This window comes from Mugil cephalus, chromosome 12 (assembly GCF_022458985.1).
Source record: "Mugil cephalus isolate CIBA_MC_2020 chromosome 12, CIBA_Mcephalus_1.1, whole genome shotgun sequence".
Classification (NCBI taxonomy): Eukaryota; Metazoa; Chordata; class Actinopteri; order Mugiliformes; family Mugilidae; genus Mugil; species Mugil cephalus.
In genome coordinates this window covers 3,446,530-3,460,609 of record NC_061781.1, presented here as the reverse complement: position 1 = coordinate 3,460,609, position 14,080 = coordinate 3,446,530, and the positions used below count along the sequence as shown (strand labels likewise).

At 39.9% G+C, this 14,080-nt stretch overlaps 1 protein-coding gene across 2 annotated transcripts in view; it reads left to right on the top strand.

The window, feature by feature from the left end:
- Positions 1–14,080, top strand: part of LOC125017361 (inactive dipeptidyl peptidase 10-like) — a 179,458-nt gene that overhangs the window by 106,167 nt on the left and 59,211 nt on the right. For both annotated transcript variants that reach the window (XM_047600393.1, XM_047600394.1), the window contains exons 2-3: positions 606–720; positions 2,860–2,955. In XM_047600393.1, the coding sequence (XP_047456349.1) occupies positions 606–720; positions 2,860–2,955 (211 nt within the window). The remainder of the gene's footprint in view (positions 1–605; positions 721–2,859; positions 2,956–14,080) is intronic.

Here is a 14,080-nt window from a genome sequence, read left to right as displayed (position 1 = left end):
TCACACACAGCGTACTCTATGGTCACTCAGATCCCTGCGACCAAGCATAGGCACTTGAATGCAAATGCCTGCTGGATTCTTTACCTTCTACGCATGTAGCGGCATCTCTGTTTGAGGGCCATAACACGCAGCTCAGATATAGAAAGAGTGGCCCCTGGCCCAGTGGAAATAATCCTTTTCACAGGTCAGAGGATGTAATTCAAAAGAAAGGTTGACCAAACAGTGACTGAACTATGCGCATACTGTTCAGCACTGAGATGCATATCATGCATTTTCATTTTTTCAGGCTTTACAGAGAGGCTCATGCGAAGCCTTCCGTTGCAAATATTTCACTGTGCAGGGGATTGTGCAGAAAGTACAAATCTTCAGTGTGACCCATTCTGATAGGGACAGTAAGCAGCGTCAAGGTGTGCATGTGCACACCAGGTAGCAGGTGTAGACTTCTGAACAAATATTTTTTTTTTTCTACTGCGTGTTTGGCGTCTATTGACATTAATTTATTATCTGGTGAAATTTGCATTCATCATAAATTGCACCAGTTAACCCACCATTTATTGCGGTGGCCATCTGACCCATCTGTTGTATTTCTCTGTGTCTCTCTGCAGGACCTGGGTGGTGTGAGTCCTCCTCAGAGAAACTGGAAGGGGATTGCCATCGCTCTGCTGGTCATCCTGGTGGTCTGCTCCCTCATCACCATGTCTGTCATCCTGCTCACACCAGGTAACACTCATGCTGTTGTTTCTGAGGCCGCTTTGCTGCAGTCTGACTCCATTCAACTTTAACAAAACTTGTAATGTCATGAAAAAAATAAATAAACTCATGATTATTGCGAACAAAAAAAATGTCACAATAATGAAATTATCACAATATAAATAACTATGTAATTAATAATGGCAAAATCCAGGAAATGCATCATTAGCTTTATCTATGTCATTTTCTGTCTTTTGCGAGATGTGTTACAAATGATCAAATCAAAACAACAGCAGAACAGAAGAAAACAGAGGCAGATGTTAAACACACGCTGTGTTCAAGTACACAATATTATCATGTACTTATTTTTAATATATATTAATATTGAAATTTAATTTTTTAATACTGGTATACTGCAATGGCTCTAATAGCTAAGTAAGATGATGCGTTAAAGCAGCACTAGCTGTGTTCAGTGACGAAGTGTGATGTGAAAAGAGCTGGCTCGTATTTACGGCCTCACAGCAAATTGTTACCCAGCTCCCTTCAGCTCCACCAAGCCTTTGACATCATGCTCATTGTTTAGTTTTTATGGCCTACGGCTTCTATTGTTATGAATCGTGTTCGGCTTGTTCTGATATTCCCAACAGAAACAGTCAGTGCTGTCTGATCTAGACCCATTTAAAATGATTATATTGTTCCAGACTTACACGGCTGTGGATGCACAGATCACCTTTAGTGTTACCTGGTGACTGGTGGCGCAACCTAAAACTGCACCGATAAATATTTTCATACATTCCCACATCATGTGAACTTTACAGTAGGACTTCATGTAATACTGACACTTTATACGGAATACTGTTGCTCATCTGTGTCATCACAATCCATCACAATACACCGCTCATAAAGCTGCTCTCTCCCCTGGTGTATTCCATGCTTGGTTAGACTTTCATTGCCTTCATAAACAAACATGCTGTGTGGAGTTGTCAAGAAAAGCCAAGATGGCTGACGTTCAAAAAATAACTTGGCCCTCGTATTCTTCTCACAATCAGCATCTGCCCTCAGAAGCAGCATACAAAAGGCGTGTTCTTTTTCTGTAAAAGACACAACATTTCATGATTAAAAATGAAACATTCCCAAGGCCAACGCTGGGGAAGCTTAAGCCCAGCGATGATGCTAATGAACAATAACGAACATATGGAATGCTACTGTGAGAGACAATTTATGTGTGTGTGAGAGACTCAACATAGAGATGTCAGCATTTTTTATTTTTATTTTGAAATGGTAGCTTTGTGGACACTGGATTAATTCATATTTTGATTTGGGCAGAAGTCCACTTTAAGACATTTTAGCCACCAATGAACAAAAGTATTTCAGTTACTTATTAATCCTTCTCAAAGTTGAACGTCTAGCTATAACTCTTCATTTTCTCTGTTTTGGAATCCATCAAAACCTGACTTTTCAGCTGAATTATCATATTCAGTTGTGGATGATTTAGCAAGACCTGCAAATGCGGTTGAATACTACAGCAGCAAAACAAACTGCAGTCGTTTTAATAATGACGGACAACCATGGTCCTTTTTCCACCTTTCAATGAGAAACCACAAACCGATTTTAGGCTTCACGCTGCATGGATCTGTGAACGGCCCAGCACAGAGAAAGGAGCCGGTTAACTCACTTATAAGTCGGAGATGTTCAGTCTGTTGTCTGCAACTCTTCATCTGATGACTTCTGTTTGCTCTCTTTAATATTGTATGCAGACTTTTTCACTGTCTTGTGTTTGATATTTCATATTAAAACTGCATATTATTATACAAACTGCCCTACTGTAATTGCGATTCCTGTGCCGCACGTTCAGATTTGAATTTTTTCCTCATTCCATCCCATCCCAGTCCATGGGAATCCCAGGGGAAAACTGTGGGCCACAATATTCCAGGAATAAATGTCAGCCACTACCAGGGTCATCTTTTTTTTTGGAGGGGGGGCGATGCTGTGTTTGTAATCATTTCACGTCACAGACGTACTTTCCGCTGGCTATGCAAAGATTCATTTCAAGCTGCACACACGCTATAGAGCAATTTGACTTGCTAGGTGATTTTTTTTCCTAACCTGCATATTGATGTGTTTTGCTTCAAAAACTGCACCTTCACAATTCATGGCTTGTTTTCACAGCTGACAACCAAGCGGGAAGTGACACTAAACTGACAGTGGAGGATTTGTTCAAACCTGAGTTCAAGGTCCATGACCCGGAAGCCAAATGGATCAACGGTGAGTAATCTGCATGGACTGAACCTGCTGGTTTTCAGATGTTTTTATGCCTTGAATGGGAATGAGTCGAGTCACAGCTAATGATGAAATAGAACCATTCACAGGTCTTGGTTCTAATTTTAACATTTCAGGCTGAGCAGCATTTTTTTAAAGACAGAGATATGGCTGTCACACGGCTCTATCGCCTGCCCGTCCTATGGAATGACACAAACAGCACAAACCTTCCTAACTAGACTATTCAACGTTAAAGTGTGCACATCACCTGTCTCCTAGCTGGTGTTGTTCGACATATATTTATCCAAAAAGCACCTCGACTCTTACTTGACATTAACGCCACCTCAATGAGTTCTGAGTGTACTTTTCAAGAGCAGACAACAACTCTGCTTCTGTTCAGCGGCACAGGGCGGACATCTCTCTCTGCTGTCTCTCCTGCTTTGTAATTGAGACTCAGTAAAACAGCCAGCAGTTTACTGTTAAACAAGGCTGACATGTCTCACCCAAGCTTTACCTTGCATCTAGTTATGCAAATTCAGATGTTCGGATTTATTTTCCCTCTCCTTATTTACATTGTATTGATTCCTTATTTGCCAGAAGGGGATCATATGTTAAGCCTGGAAGGCCTTGGCTGGAAATAAACCACATCAAGTGAAGTGCAAGTGAATCTGATTATGGTTTGCTCAGAGGGAGGGAGAAGATAATGATACCTCAGAGGGAAAGCATGGACAGGATTGTGGCGTTCCCGCATTGCTCTCCGTCTGTCTCTTTTCTTGCGGATTAGTGTGTTTGTTTTGGCTTTCCTCTTCGCTGCCCTTCGACTGCGTGACTCTTAGTTTGCGCCCGAGGGCAAGGGAAAAAGGCAAGGCCTTTCTGTCCATCAATATTTCATTCCTGGGTGACATTTTTCCACTATCTTTGCAATGCCATCCCATTCCCTGAGCTGACCCCAGGCTAGACAGAGAGAGCACCGATGTTGTGCGATGAGGCAGTCAGAAAAGTCAGCTTTATAGGGTGGTTTGTGGATAGATGGAGCAAAATAGACCCCAGACAAATGGGAGAAGATAACAGACAGACGGGCGAGAGTAAAGATTGATCGCTAGGATTTGGAGCAAAAATTAGATTTTTTTCCCCTCCCCTAACCCAAAGGCTTCAGAGGTTTTGGCTAAAATCTCTTCACTCTCCATCTGCATCAGAGATAAATAGGTGGTAGATCATGTGATTCAGTAATAAATGGAATGCTCTAGCTGTTATTTTGCCATTTTAATTTCATTCATTTGCATTAGTTCCTTTTATGTAATTACCTGGATCTGCTTATCCTCTAGAGCAGTGGTGTCAAACTGAAATGCGGACTTGACTGGATATTTATTGAAACCTTCTGGAGCTTCTGCATAATGTCCTTGTACCTGTAGTTTCATAGTGACTTCTTATGTTCTGTTCCAACGGGCCAAAGCTGGCCTATTGTGTAACTGTATGTGGCCTATTAGATAATAAGCTCCAAATGTCTATTGGAGCTGACCCACTGCACTAAAGAACCGGGTCATGGGGGTGGGTGGAGCCTATCCCAGCTGCCATTGGCGAAGAGGTGTGCTGCACAGGTCTCCAGTGTGTCACAAGGCTAACACAAAGAGACAGGTAACCATTAACACTCGGGTACACGCCTATGGACCATTTAGAATAACTTAACAAGCGTGTCTTTGGATTGTAGGAGTAAGCCGGCAGAATGAGAACATGAACCACCACACCAAGTACTAATTTATTGTGCCATTTTACAACCAATTAACAACTGTCATATGAATAGATATGAGATATATTAGAAAAAACTAATTAATGTTAAATTATCTGATTCCTTTTAGAGGAAAGAAAAACAATTACCTGAATAAAATAACTGGTGGATCATTAAACAGTAATTAGAGCTTATGCGTATATTAAGGTGTAATTTCATACAAATGGAACAGATCTACTGGGGAAGGGCATGTGTACTAGATTAGTAAACTACAGTTGTCCTGAGGAGTCTCAAAAAGAAAACTATACTAATTTGGTTGAACAACCTCTACTGTGCTTCCCTGTGTAGTTCTGTTTTCATTCAGACTCTCTGTTATCAAGTAGACCTTTAGACCCGCTTTTCTCAATTAGACTTCTTCCACCTTACACATAAACTAGATGAACAAAGAACCCATGTCACTGTGTGTGCATTCTCTCTATTAAGCAGCCTCTGAAATGTAAAGAGAGTCTTAGCAACTTTTGCTAAAACAACTAAGGTCAGCATCTTGTTCTTTTGTATAATCCATTTTATATATATAATCCATTTTTCTTCCCACGGTCAGCACAAAAAGAACTAAACCGCTGTTGTTAAAGTGGCAGTGTAACCTCATGCAGGAGCATTGGTGACTTTTATTCCTACCCCAGTTAATGAGTGGTGATATAATGTCACGGATGGATGACTTTCTGCAGACTTTACAAATGGAGTGCATCATTACACATTAAATTTGCTGCTTACAGCACTCCTATTCGTTGGGTACACCATCATCTGTCTGACAGCAGAGCTACTTTTACTCTGAACATTGTTTGCTTAAATGCATCATGGTTCCATGTTGAAAACAAGGAGGATGAGTATAATTTCCAGTACTAATTTCCGGTTATCTCTTTAGACCACAGAATTATCATCACATAGGATAACATTGCTTGATTAGAAGTACAACTCTGCGTATCACATAAATATGCATATTTTCTGTCATCCTCACATACATTAAAGCAATCCATTTGCACAGTGCCTCTGTCTACTCTCTGGGACGACATTTATGCAGAATTTCCCGGTAATTCATCGTCATTTTCATGTGGCTGAGGTTGGAAATGATGAAGATCTGTGCAGAGATTACGGAAGGGCATCTGTTTTTTGTCAGGCACATGTGAAAAATACGACATGCGCGCTCCTCTCCAGCTGCTTGTGAGCACTCGCAAGTGTGTGAATGCTGGATGCGTGTCTGCTTTTCACGCTGATGCATGTTATTGAGAAAGTCACATTCAGCTGCTGCCACATGTGATTCAGTGAGCGTCAGTTTCCATCAGTATACCGGTGCACGCTCCCCTTGCTGCTTGGGCACCCTCAGCCTGTCACTGGCAATCTGGTGAGAGAGTGGCATCATGTTGCCTCCACATTGGCCCAGTCTGGACATTTTAACACACCAGTCGGTTGCTTAAGCTCTTAAAACCAAAAACACTTCAGTAGACTTAGGAGACACACACTGTAGTAAAGTTACACATCTGTGTCTCTTTTCTGTGTATGATTTCCATTGAAATTTACCCTGTCCTGTTCATAGCCAGTGAACCTCAGTATTATCACATAAGTCAACATACTGTGTCTTGTATAACGTCTGCTGTATCGTTCGTTAAAATGTAGAGAATTTTAATTAGCTATTTCCAAGGCAGTTGCATATGAAATCCACTCAAGGCTGTGATTCAATGCAGATTCGCTTGTGTAGTAGTATAACTAAAATGAGTTGAAGAAATGAGAGTCCCAAATAGTGGGTAAAATAGTAGGTAAAAGCCCTAGACATCATCTAAAATAGATTTCAAAATAAGAGTCATTAGTACTTGTTCCTATTGGTTGTCTATCTGACTTCAGACTTTGTGCAACTGTGTAACAGCGGTGCATGTACCTCCTTGCTCATACAATCTTTGCCCGCTTCAATAAACGGCCAGTGCTGCGGTAATCCCTGTAAGTCCATTATTGAGTGTTTTACCTGTCAATATTGCTCACATCAAACAAATTACAACCTGATTTCACCCAGTTAGCTTTCAGCTGCACACAGCCTGTCAGCTCTCGTCATTTACTGCAGACAAATGCATCATTCTATTTTTTGGCTGGAAAGCAGGTTTGTGGCTGTCAGATTATTAAAACCCTGCTGGACTGTTTACATGCATGGTTATGCAGCCTGCAGAAGTGAAATTCTCTAGCAAACACAATGTCGGCATAAAATTAAATTAACAGACTCCCTTTTCTCTTTTTATTTCTGGTTTTAACTAACGCTACCACACAGTCATTCACGATACATTTATATACTCTAGTTGCATGTCAACTTGAACCACATCTTTTTAAGATGTGTGATTGACCGGCAAGCTACTGGATAGTGCTATTTAAATAGATTTCTGCAGCTAAACTCAATGGATAATGACACTTACAATAATGAGAGGTGACATCTGCTGAAGGAGAGTCATATCTTTGGTCGAGTGTGTGTTCTTGACGATGAAAAGGGCCTTTGCCCTTTGTCCTAATTACTGACATAGCTAATGCCTTAGTTCAGTAATGCTGCTTCAACTAATGGAAAATCACAATTTTCATTCTGCACATCTTCTGCTTCACTCACATATTTATGCAGCAGAGCATCCCTGCTCATCCTCTACATCATGTCTGAATAGATATCCAGGATCTGATCCTTTTTCTAATGCGTGTGTCTTCTACAAATGCTATTAAAGCCTGTGAGTGTGATCGTCTCCTACAACCTCTGTGCCATCAGAGCCATGTTTCACTTTTTGTATTTTTCTTTTAATCTGCGTTTTGGTTTAATCTCTTTAGATTTACATTAATTTGACAACTTGTGTAACACTACAACAGTGTTGGTCTTTGTGTCTTCCAAATCAAACAAAGTCACCAGTAATTGGGTCTAAGTTTCTGCATTATTGAACATTGTATTGTACATTGTACCCTTTTGCGTGAATGTCAAATGACGGCCCGTGGGCCACATGCAGCCCTCACAATATTACTGAGTGAAAAAAATATGTTCCTATATTCATTTTTAAAATCAAATGAAGTGAACGGCCTCAGAAATGTAGCTTGTGCCTTGAATTAATTATGAGGTTAAACTTGTTTCTTTCAATTAACATTTCCTTTATTGTTTCACATTGTTTTAACAAATCTCCTTGCGTGGGCTTTTTTCCCCACACAATAGTGTCTCAACGACCATGAACATAACAGCATGGTAAGTGCAAGCGTGGCACATTAGCAAATAGGATGACAAACAGGCCTTAGTTATGAGAAATGTTACTCTTTACATCAAACTAAAGTAGCCTGTGAACAACTAAATACAAACAAAACAAAACCAAAGAAAATTACAACACTGAAATACTCATATTAGGTAAATGGGAGAACTTACATTTCTGTCTTTATCATCAGGACGGGCAGCTGTCAGGCTTAATACCAGTGGCAGTTCAGACAATATGAGTCTGAACAGCCAAAAAGGCTAAAAAAAGAACATAAATTCGGAAGAAAATTTAATATATCAAATAATATAGAGTTTGAATCACACTTATTTTCATATATTACCCCAACTCTAGCCCCATCTTACCCTTAGCCCCGATATTAATCACAATGTCACATTATAAGAACATAATCTGTTCTTATTAGTTCAATTTAAGCATTTTGTCACCTCTGAAGAATTGAAGGTTGGGGTTAATATTAATATTAATGCATCAAACTGAATCTGGACAGTAAAATCTTAAAGTACCAAAATATACCTGAGTTTTAGCTGATGTTCAAGTTGCATCTACATATTAGTGATATTAGGATGAATACCTTTATCTAAAAATAAATAAATCAATAAATAAACCTTCAAGTAAATGTGGAGGCCTGTTGCATCCGACACAAGTACTTACACTCGTTTCAGAGTGAGACAAGGCATATATGATATAGTGCTTCCCAGCCACCCCACACAGGCTTCCAGCCACCTCACACACACACACACACACACACACACACACACACACACGCTCTCTTATCTTGGCAATTACTTCTTTAATTACTGTCGCTGTGGGGCAGTATATGGTGAGTCACTGTTTTTCTTCCACACCTTTTATAAGAATTTGGCATGTGGTAAGACGCTTGATTGCAAATGGCTGGGCTGTGACCCAAGCTGTGTTTGGGTGGATGAACTGGCACTTGTGCTCATGGGGGGATTTTTACGGCTCTGTGGATTTAAGATACGGTGCACATTTTAATTGGGATAAAGCACACATCAGTTGCATCAATGCCAGTTTCGAATGGATGTTTATGTGACATGTTTTCTTCACTGGATGACTAATCACTCCCCGTTCATTTCAGTAGGTCTTCTAGCGTCGAGCCATCAACCCACCTTGATTTTCTTTCATTTTCCTAATTAGCTACATGATCACGGCAATTAATCTCTATTCCCCTGCCACTCAGCGTGGTGGCGAAAGGAATAAAAGATCAGCTGTGTTGCTGTCAGATGCCAGTGATCTGCAAAGTGGTTGGCAACATATGGATTGGTAGCGTGGAAACAGAGCCTTGAAAACAAACAGAAAAAAGTAAATTGCATTCTTTTTAGACTGTTTTTCCACTTGCATAGCTTTGCAGGATCATTCTCGGGGGTTAATTAGGCACTGCACGCTCTGGTGCCTCCCATTAATTAACATTAGAGACTCCCAGAGCTGTGCTGGGAACCGCTGCTTAAGCGTCATTGAAGGCATCACTGGATGTGTGCGTGTTTATCTCTGTGTTTGCCTGCTGACGTACAAATGCATAATATAGCACATGCACACAGGATCTGTCAGAGCGTGAAGGTTGTTAATGGCCGCACATTGATGTTTGGCAGCTCTTAAGTTGAAAGCAGCCGGACAGCTCTGGTGTACGAACAGACAAAACTCACATCCTTCATGCTTCTTTATGTTCCTTCTTTCACACCCTAATATTGTATTTGGGATAGCAGCTTCATTTGTGTGAACCCCAATGCAGCCACAAGCCCTCCCTAAGCCGTATGTACCTCACACTCTTCTCCATCTTCCATTAAGCTCCTGTTAGCCCATCCTATTTTTGCAGCTCCTGACATTCCCATTATCGCTGCTTTGAGCAGTGAAAGACACTGATTAAAAGAGAGAGATAGAATTCTCCACTGTTCTTCCTGTGCCCTTGCTCACTGTGTGCGGTTGTCGACTGAGACAGGGCTGAAGTCAGACACGAACACAGCCATTAGTGCATCAGGAGCCTGGTGATTCACTGTGGTTCAATCAAAACTTCTGACAAAACAATATTTTTCATTCAGTAGGTTGACTAGTAGATGTTCCATCATTTGCATACTGTAATGGGTCCTTCCCCCGCATTGAAAAAAACAAACACAAGGACTAGCAGGGAAAAACTGAAAATCAATATGAAGCCTGGCATAAAGACGGGCTGTGAGGAAGTTATCATGTCATACCACATGAAGTTTAGGCTGGTAAAAGGGAAGACAGCGGGTGTAAAACACTGAAGGAATAAAGTGGAGAAACAAAATGTCTGTCACACTCGGTGGAAAGAGCTCCTTTTGTCATCTACATGAAAGCCAGAGAACAATGTCAGCTGAAGAAATTGTTCTCGTCTATTGATTTCCCACTAACACAAAGCGACACCATCAGTGTCAATCCATGACATGAATCTTAAAACTGGGAAGAAAGCCTCACTTTTATGGATTCTATTTTAAATATGATGTCTCTGTGTCCTGTTGTAACGTAATGATACAGCTCCGGTCAACTTTCAACCAGTAGTTTCAGCATAACCTTCATTGAACTGGCATTGAATGCTTCCCCACTTTTACGGATGATGTACACCTGAATAATACACCAAATTTAATTGTCTGCTTAGCATTTATGAATTAAAGAATGATTTGCAAGAGTCAACTGAATGTTAATCAAACATTAATATGTAAGTTTTTTTTAAATCTGCTGGTGAACAGAGTTGTTTAATGTTTGCCTACTGCTGATTGAGTTAGCTTTGTGCCAAAACTAAACCACTCCTTAATCACAGCTTTGATATTTTTATCCCAAAAGATTCCACATGTATTTCAGAATTTCCGAAAGGAAAACAAACATAAAAAAACAAAAACAATAACTATTCTTGCAAAGTCCTAGCTAAGCCTATTCAACACATTTGAATAAAATGACAGATTTGTCTCCAGTTTCTGGCTGTCTTGGATTCACTAACTAGAACACTCTTGTCTTCCATAACGTTGTGCATTTCAGAGTGAAATTAAAGAGGGATGTGAAGTCGTACCACAAATAACAGACTGAGTCACATTTTCAACACATCCCTGTTGTCTAATTGTGTTCATTACTGAATTGTATTTTCAGTCATGTTTTGTTGGACAACACAATTGCCCATTATGCTCACAGAACTCTTTTTGAATGGATACACACACCAGAGTTGTGTTTACATTCAGACTTGTGTCCGTGGCGAGGTTTAGGCTAAAAAACAAACAAACATAGGGTTAATTTTAGATGTAGGATGCTAATCTTTAGACAACTTAAAAAGCTGAGTACTGGTGTTGTCACTACAGTACCAATGAATATTTTTGTGTAAGATCACAAATTTGATAGAAAAAAAACACACTTCTGATATTTGTGTGTTATAACCAGATAACTGCTTTTCCTACTACACTGCTCGGCCAAAAAGAGAGTCACCACCTGGATTTAACTAAGGAAATAGCCCACTATTGGATAATTATTATCTTTCAGCTGGCAGCAAGTTATTTAACCCCAGCTGATGCAATGACTAGCTTCTCATTTTTTAAACAGCCATGTCAAAGACACATCCCGTGGCCATGGAAAATATGTTGGTCGGTTTAAGAATTGTCAAATCATTGGGATGCATCAAACAGAGAAAACATCTAAGGGGCCTGAATAAGAAACTAATAAAATTGGGTTAAGAACTGTCTGACGTATTATTAAAATGTGGAAGGATAGTGGGGAACCATCATCTTCCAGGAAGAAATGTGGTAATTATTTATTTATTTTTTTTTAATTTAAACATTTGGGGAAACCCTGGAGCAACAAGTCCAGATTGACAATGTCAGGATTCATGGGGCTCGGATTGTGAAAAGGTGGTTCAGGGAGCATGAGACATCATTTTAACACATGGATTTGCCGCCACAGAGTCCAGACCTTAACCCCACTGAGAATCTTTGGGATGTGCTGGAGGAGGCTTTAAGCAGTGACATTGCGAAGTTTTTTGAAACAGTGCCACAGCAATGCTGCTGTGATCTAAGCTAAATATGGTCCAACGAAATATAGAGTGTGTGACTTTTTTTCTTTTTTTTTTTTTTTGGTGGGGGTGACTTTTTCTTTTAGCCAGGCAGTGTGTCACGTGTATGCCTGTTTTCTGTGTCATTATTATGTGCAAATTTGACACTGGTCATCAGATACTGACTGAAGTGGTGCCAGAGGGTAGTTGGGTTTGATAAAGTTTAGATAAATAAATACATATCAAGAAAATATTATTTTATACAGCAGTATAAGAAATACATTTTCACTTTTGTCCAGTCCAGCTTATGACCCTCTTTTTCACAAAATATTACTTCAAAATGCTAAATATTGTAACATCTTAGTAGACAGTTCAGAAAATCAATTCTATCTTGAATATACGTATGGGAGTTGTGTGTTCTAACAGAGTCACCACACTCCACTGTCTAATCAGCCTAAATAATTATAATCACACATGTCACTAACTCATATTAATAGAATTCTGACTCAGCTGTTCTATGGGCGAAATCTGAAAAATGGTTGCAGCATTCTTTTTGTATAAATAACAGATTTAAAATGAAAATCATTGTAAATGCTGTTAATTCTTGAACCCTGGTAAATATAGCTGCACGGTGAGGATAAGAAGGAATGTTTGCTTCAGTGACAATGACGTGTAATTGGCAAAGGCCATTCAGTGGGATTCTAACAAGGCAGAGGTATTGATTGGCTTGCACCTGGCTGTGGAGAGAAGACAGTGATATATTGGCCGAAAGTGAATAGCTGGCAGATCTCAGCAGCAAGCCTGCAGTGGGTTAAAACCACCAGTCAGAGCCCACTGACACTGAGATGACTCAGTGTGCTCGGGAAGAAAGGGGGACTGTAGACAAGCATTTCAAAGGCTATATGACCAAATGTGGTCGTATAGTGCAGGATGCTGTGGCAGCCATGCTGGTTCAGTGGGCCTTGAATTTTGAATAAATAAATCATCAGCCATGCCACCAGCAAAGCACTCCCACACCTTCACTCCCTCTCCCATGCTTCAGGGTGGGAACTGTCCATGTTTAAACTATCCACTCACCTTTTATCATCTCACAGCGACGTGTCCATCTCATTAGACCACAGTACAGAGTTCCAGTGGTCTAATTCCTTGTGTTTATTGGGCCAAATAATTCTCTTCTTCTTGTTGTTCTTCCTCAGTGGTTGATTCTTTGCAGCAGTTTGACCGTTATTTGGTTCACACAGTCTCCTCCGAACAGTTGATGTTGAGATGTGTCTGTTACTTGAACACAGTGAAGCATTAACATGGCTCTGATTTGAGTTGCTGTCTATTCAACAAAAATAATGATAATTTGTATTTGTAAAAAACACTTTATTTGTGCCTTTCTAAATACTGTATGCGGGTTGGGCTCTACCACTACTACAGTGTTGGTGAAATTTTCCAGATTGTCTGACCTTCATGTCTTAAAGTAACGATGGACTGTTTCTTTTTGCTTATTTGAGTGGTTCTTGCTATAATGTGTTTTATAACAGTGTTAAAACAGGGCAAGTAAGTACCAACCATACCTCCATGTGTCACACACATTAAGAAGGTAAGACATAAATTCACTCTTGACAATGCTTATTAACTCTAAACCATTTCAAGTGGCTACCTTATAAGTATGACTGAAAGAAGACCAAGAGTGAGCAAAGCTGGCTGTCTTTGGCTTTGAAAAATCTAAAATACAAAACATATGTTCAACACTTTTTAGTTTACTACACGATTCCATATGTTTCATTCAAAGTTTTCATGTCTTCAGGGTTAACCTGCAGTACAGTGTAAATAGCTCTGTACTTCCAATTTGCTATTGTTTAGGCCAGTTTAAGCGAGTCGACAGCTTTTAATAGCAATTGTTGGAGTCCGGTAAAAGCACTGGGTTTGTTTTGCATCCAAAAAGAAGACAGGCGTAAAAACTGCAGGTGCATCACAAATTAAAGCGAAGTATGGATACGGATGCCAAATGATTTGGACGGAAATAAATTACACTTGGGTTAATAGAACAGTTTCAGAAACACGCACAACTATTTTGTTTGCCATTCCTAGACACATGGCACATTTAAACATTATTATGACTGTGCCTCATGGGTAAAT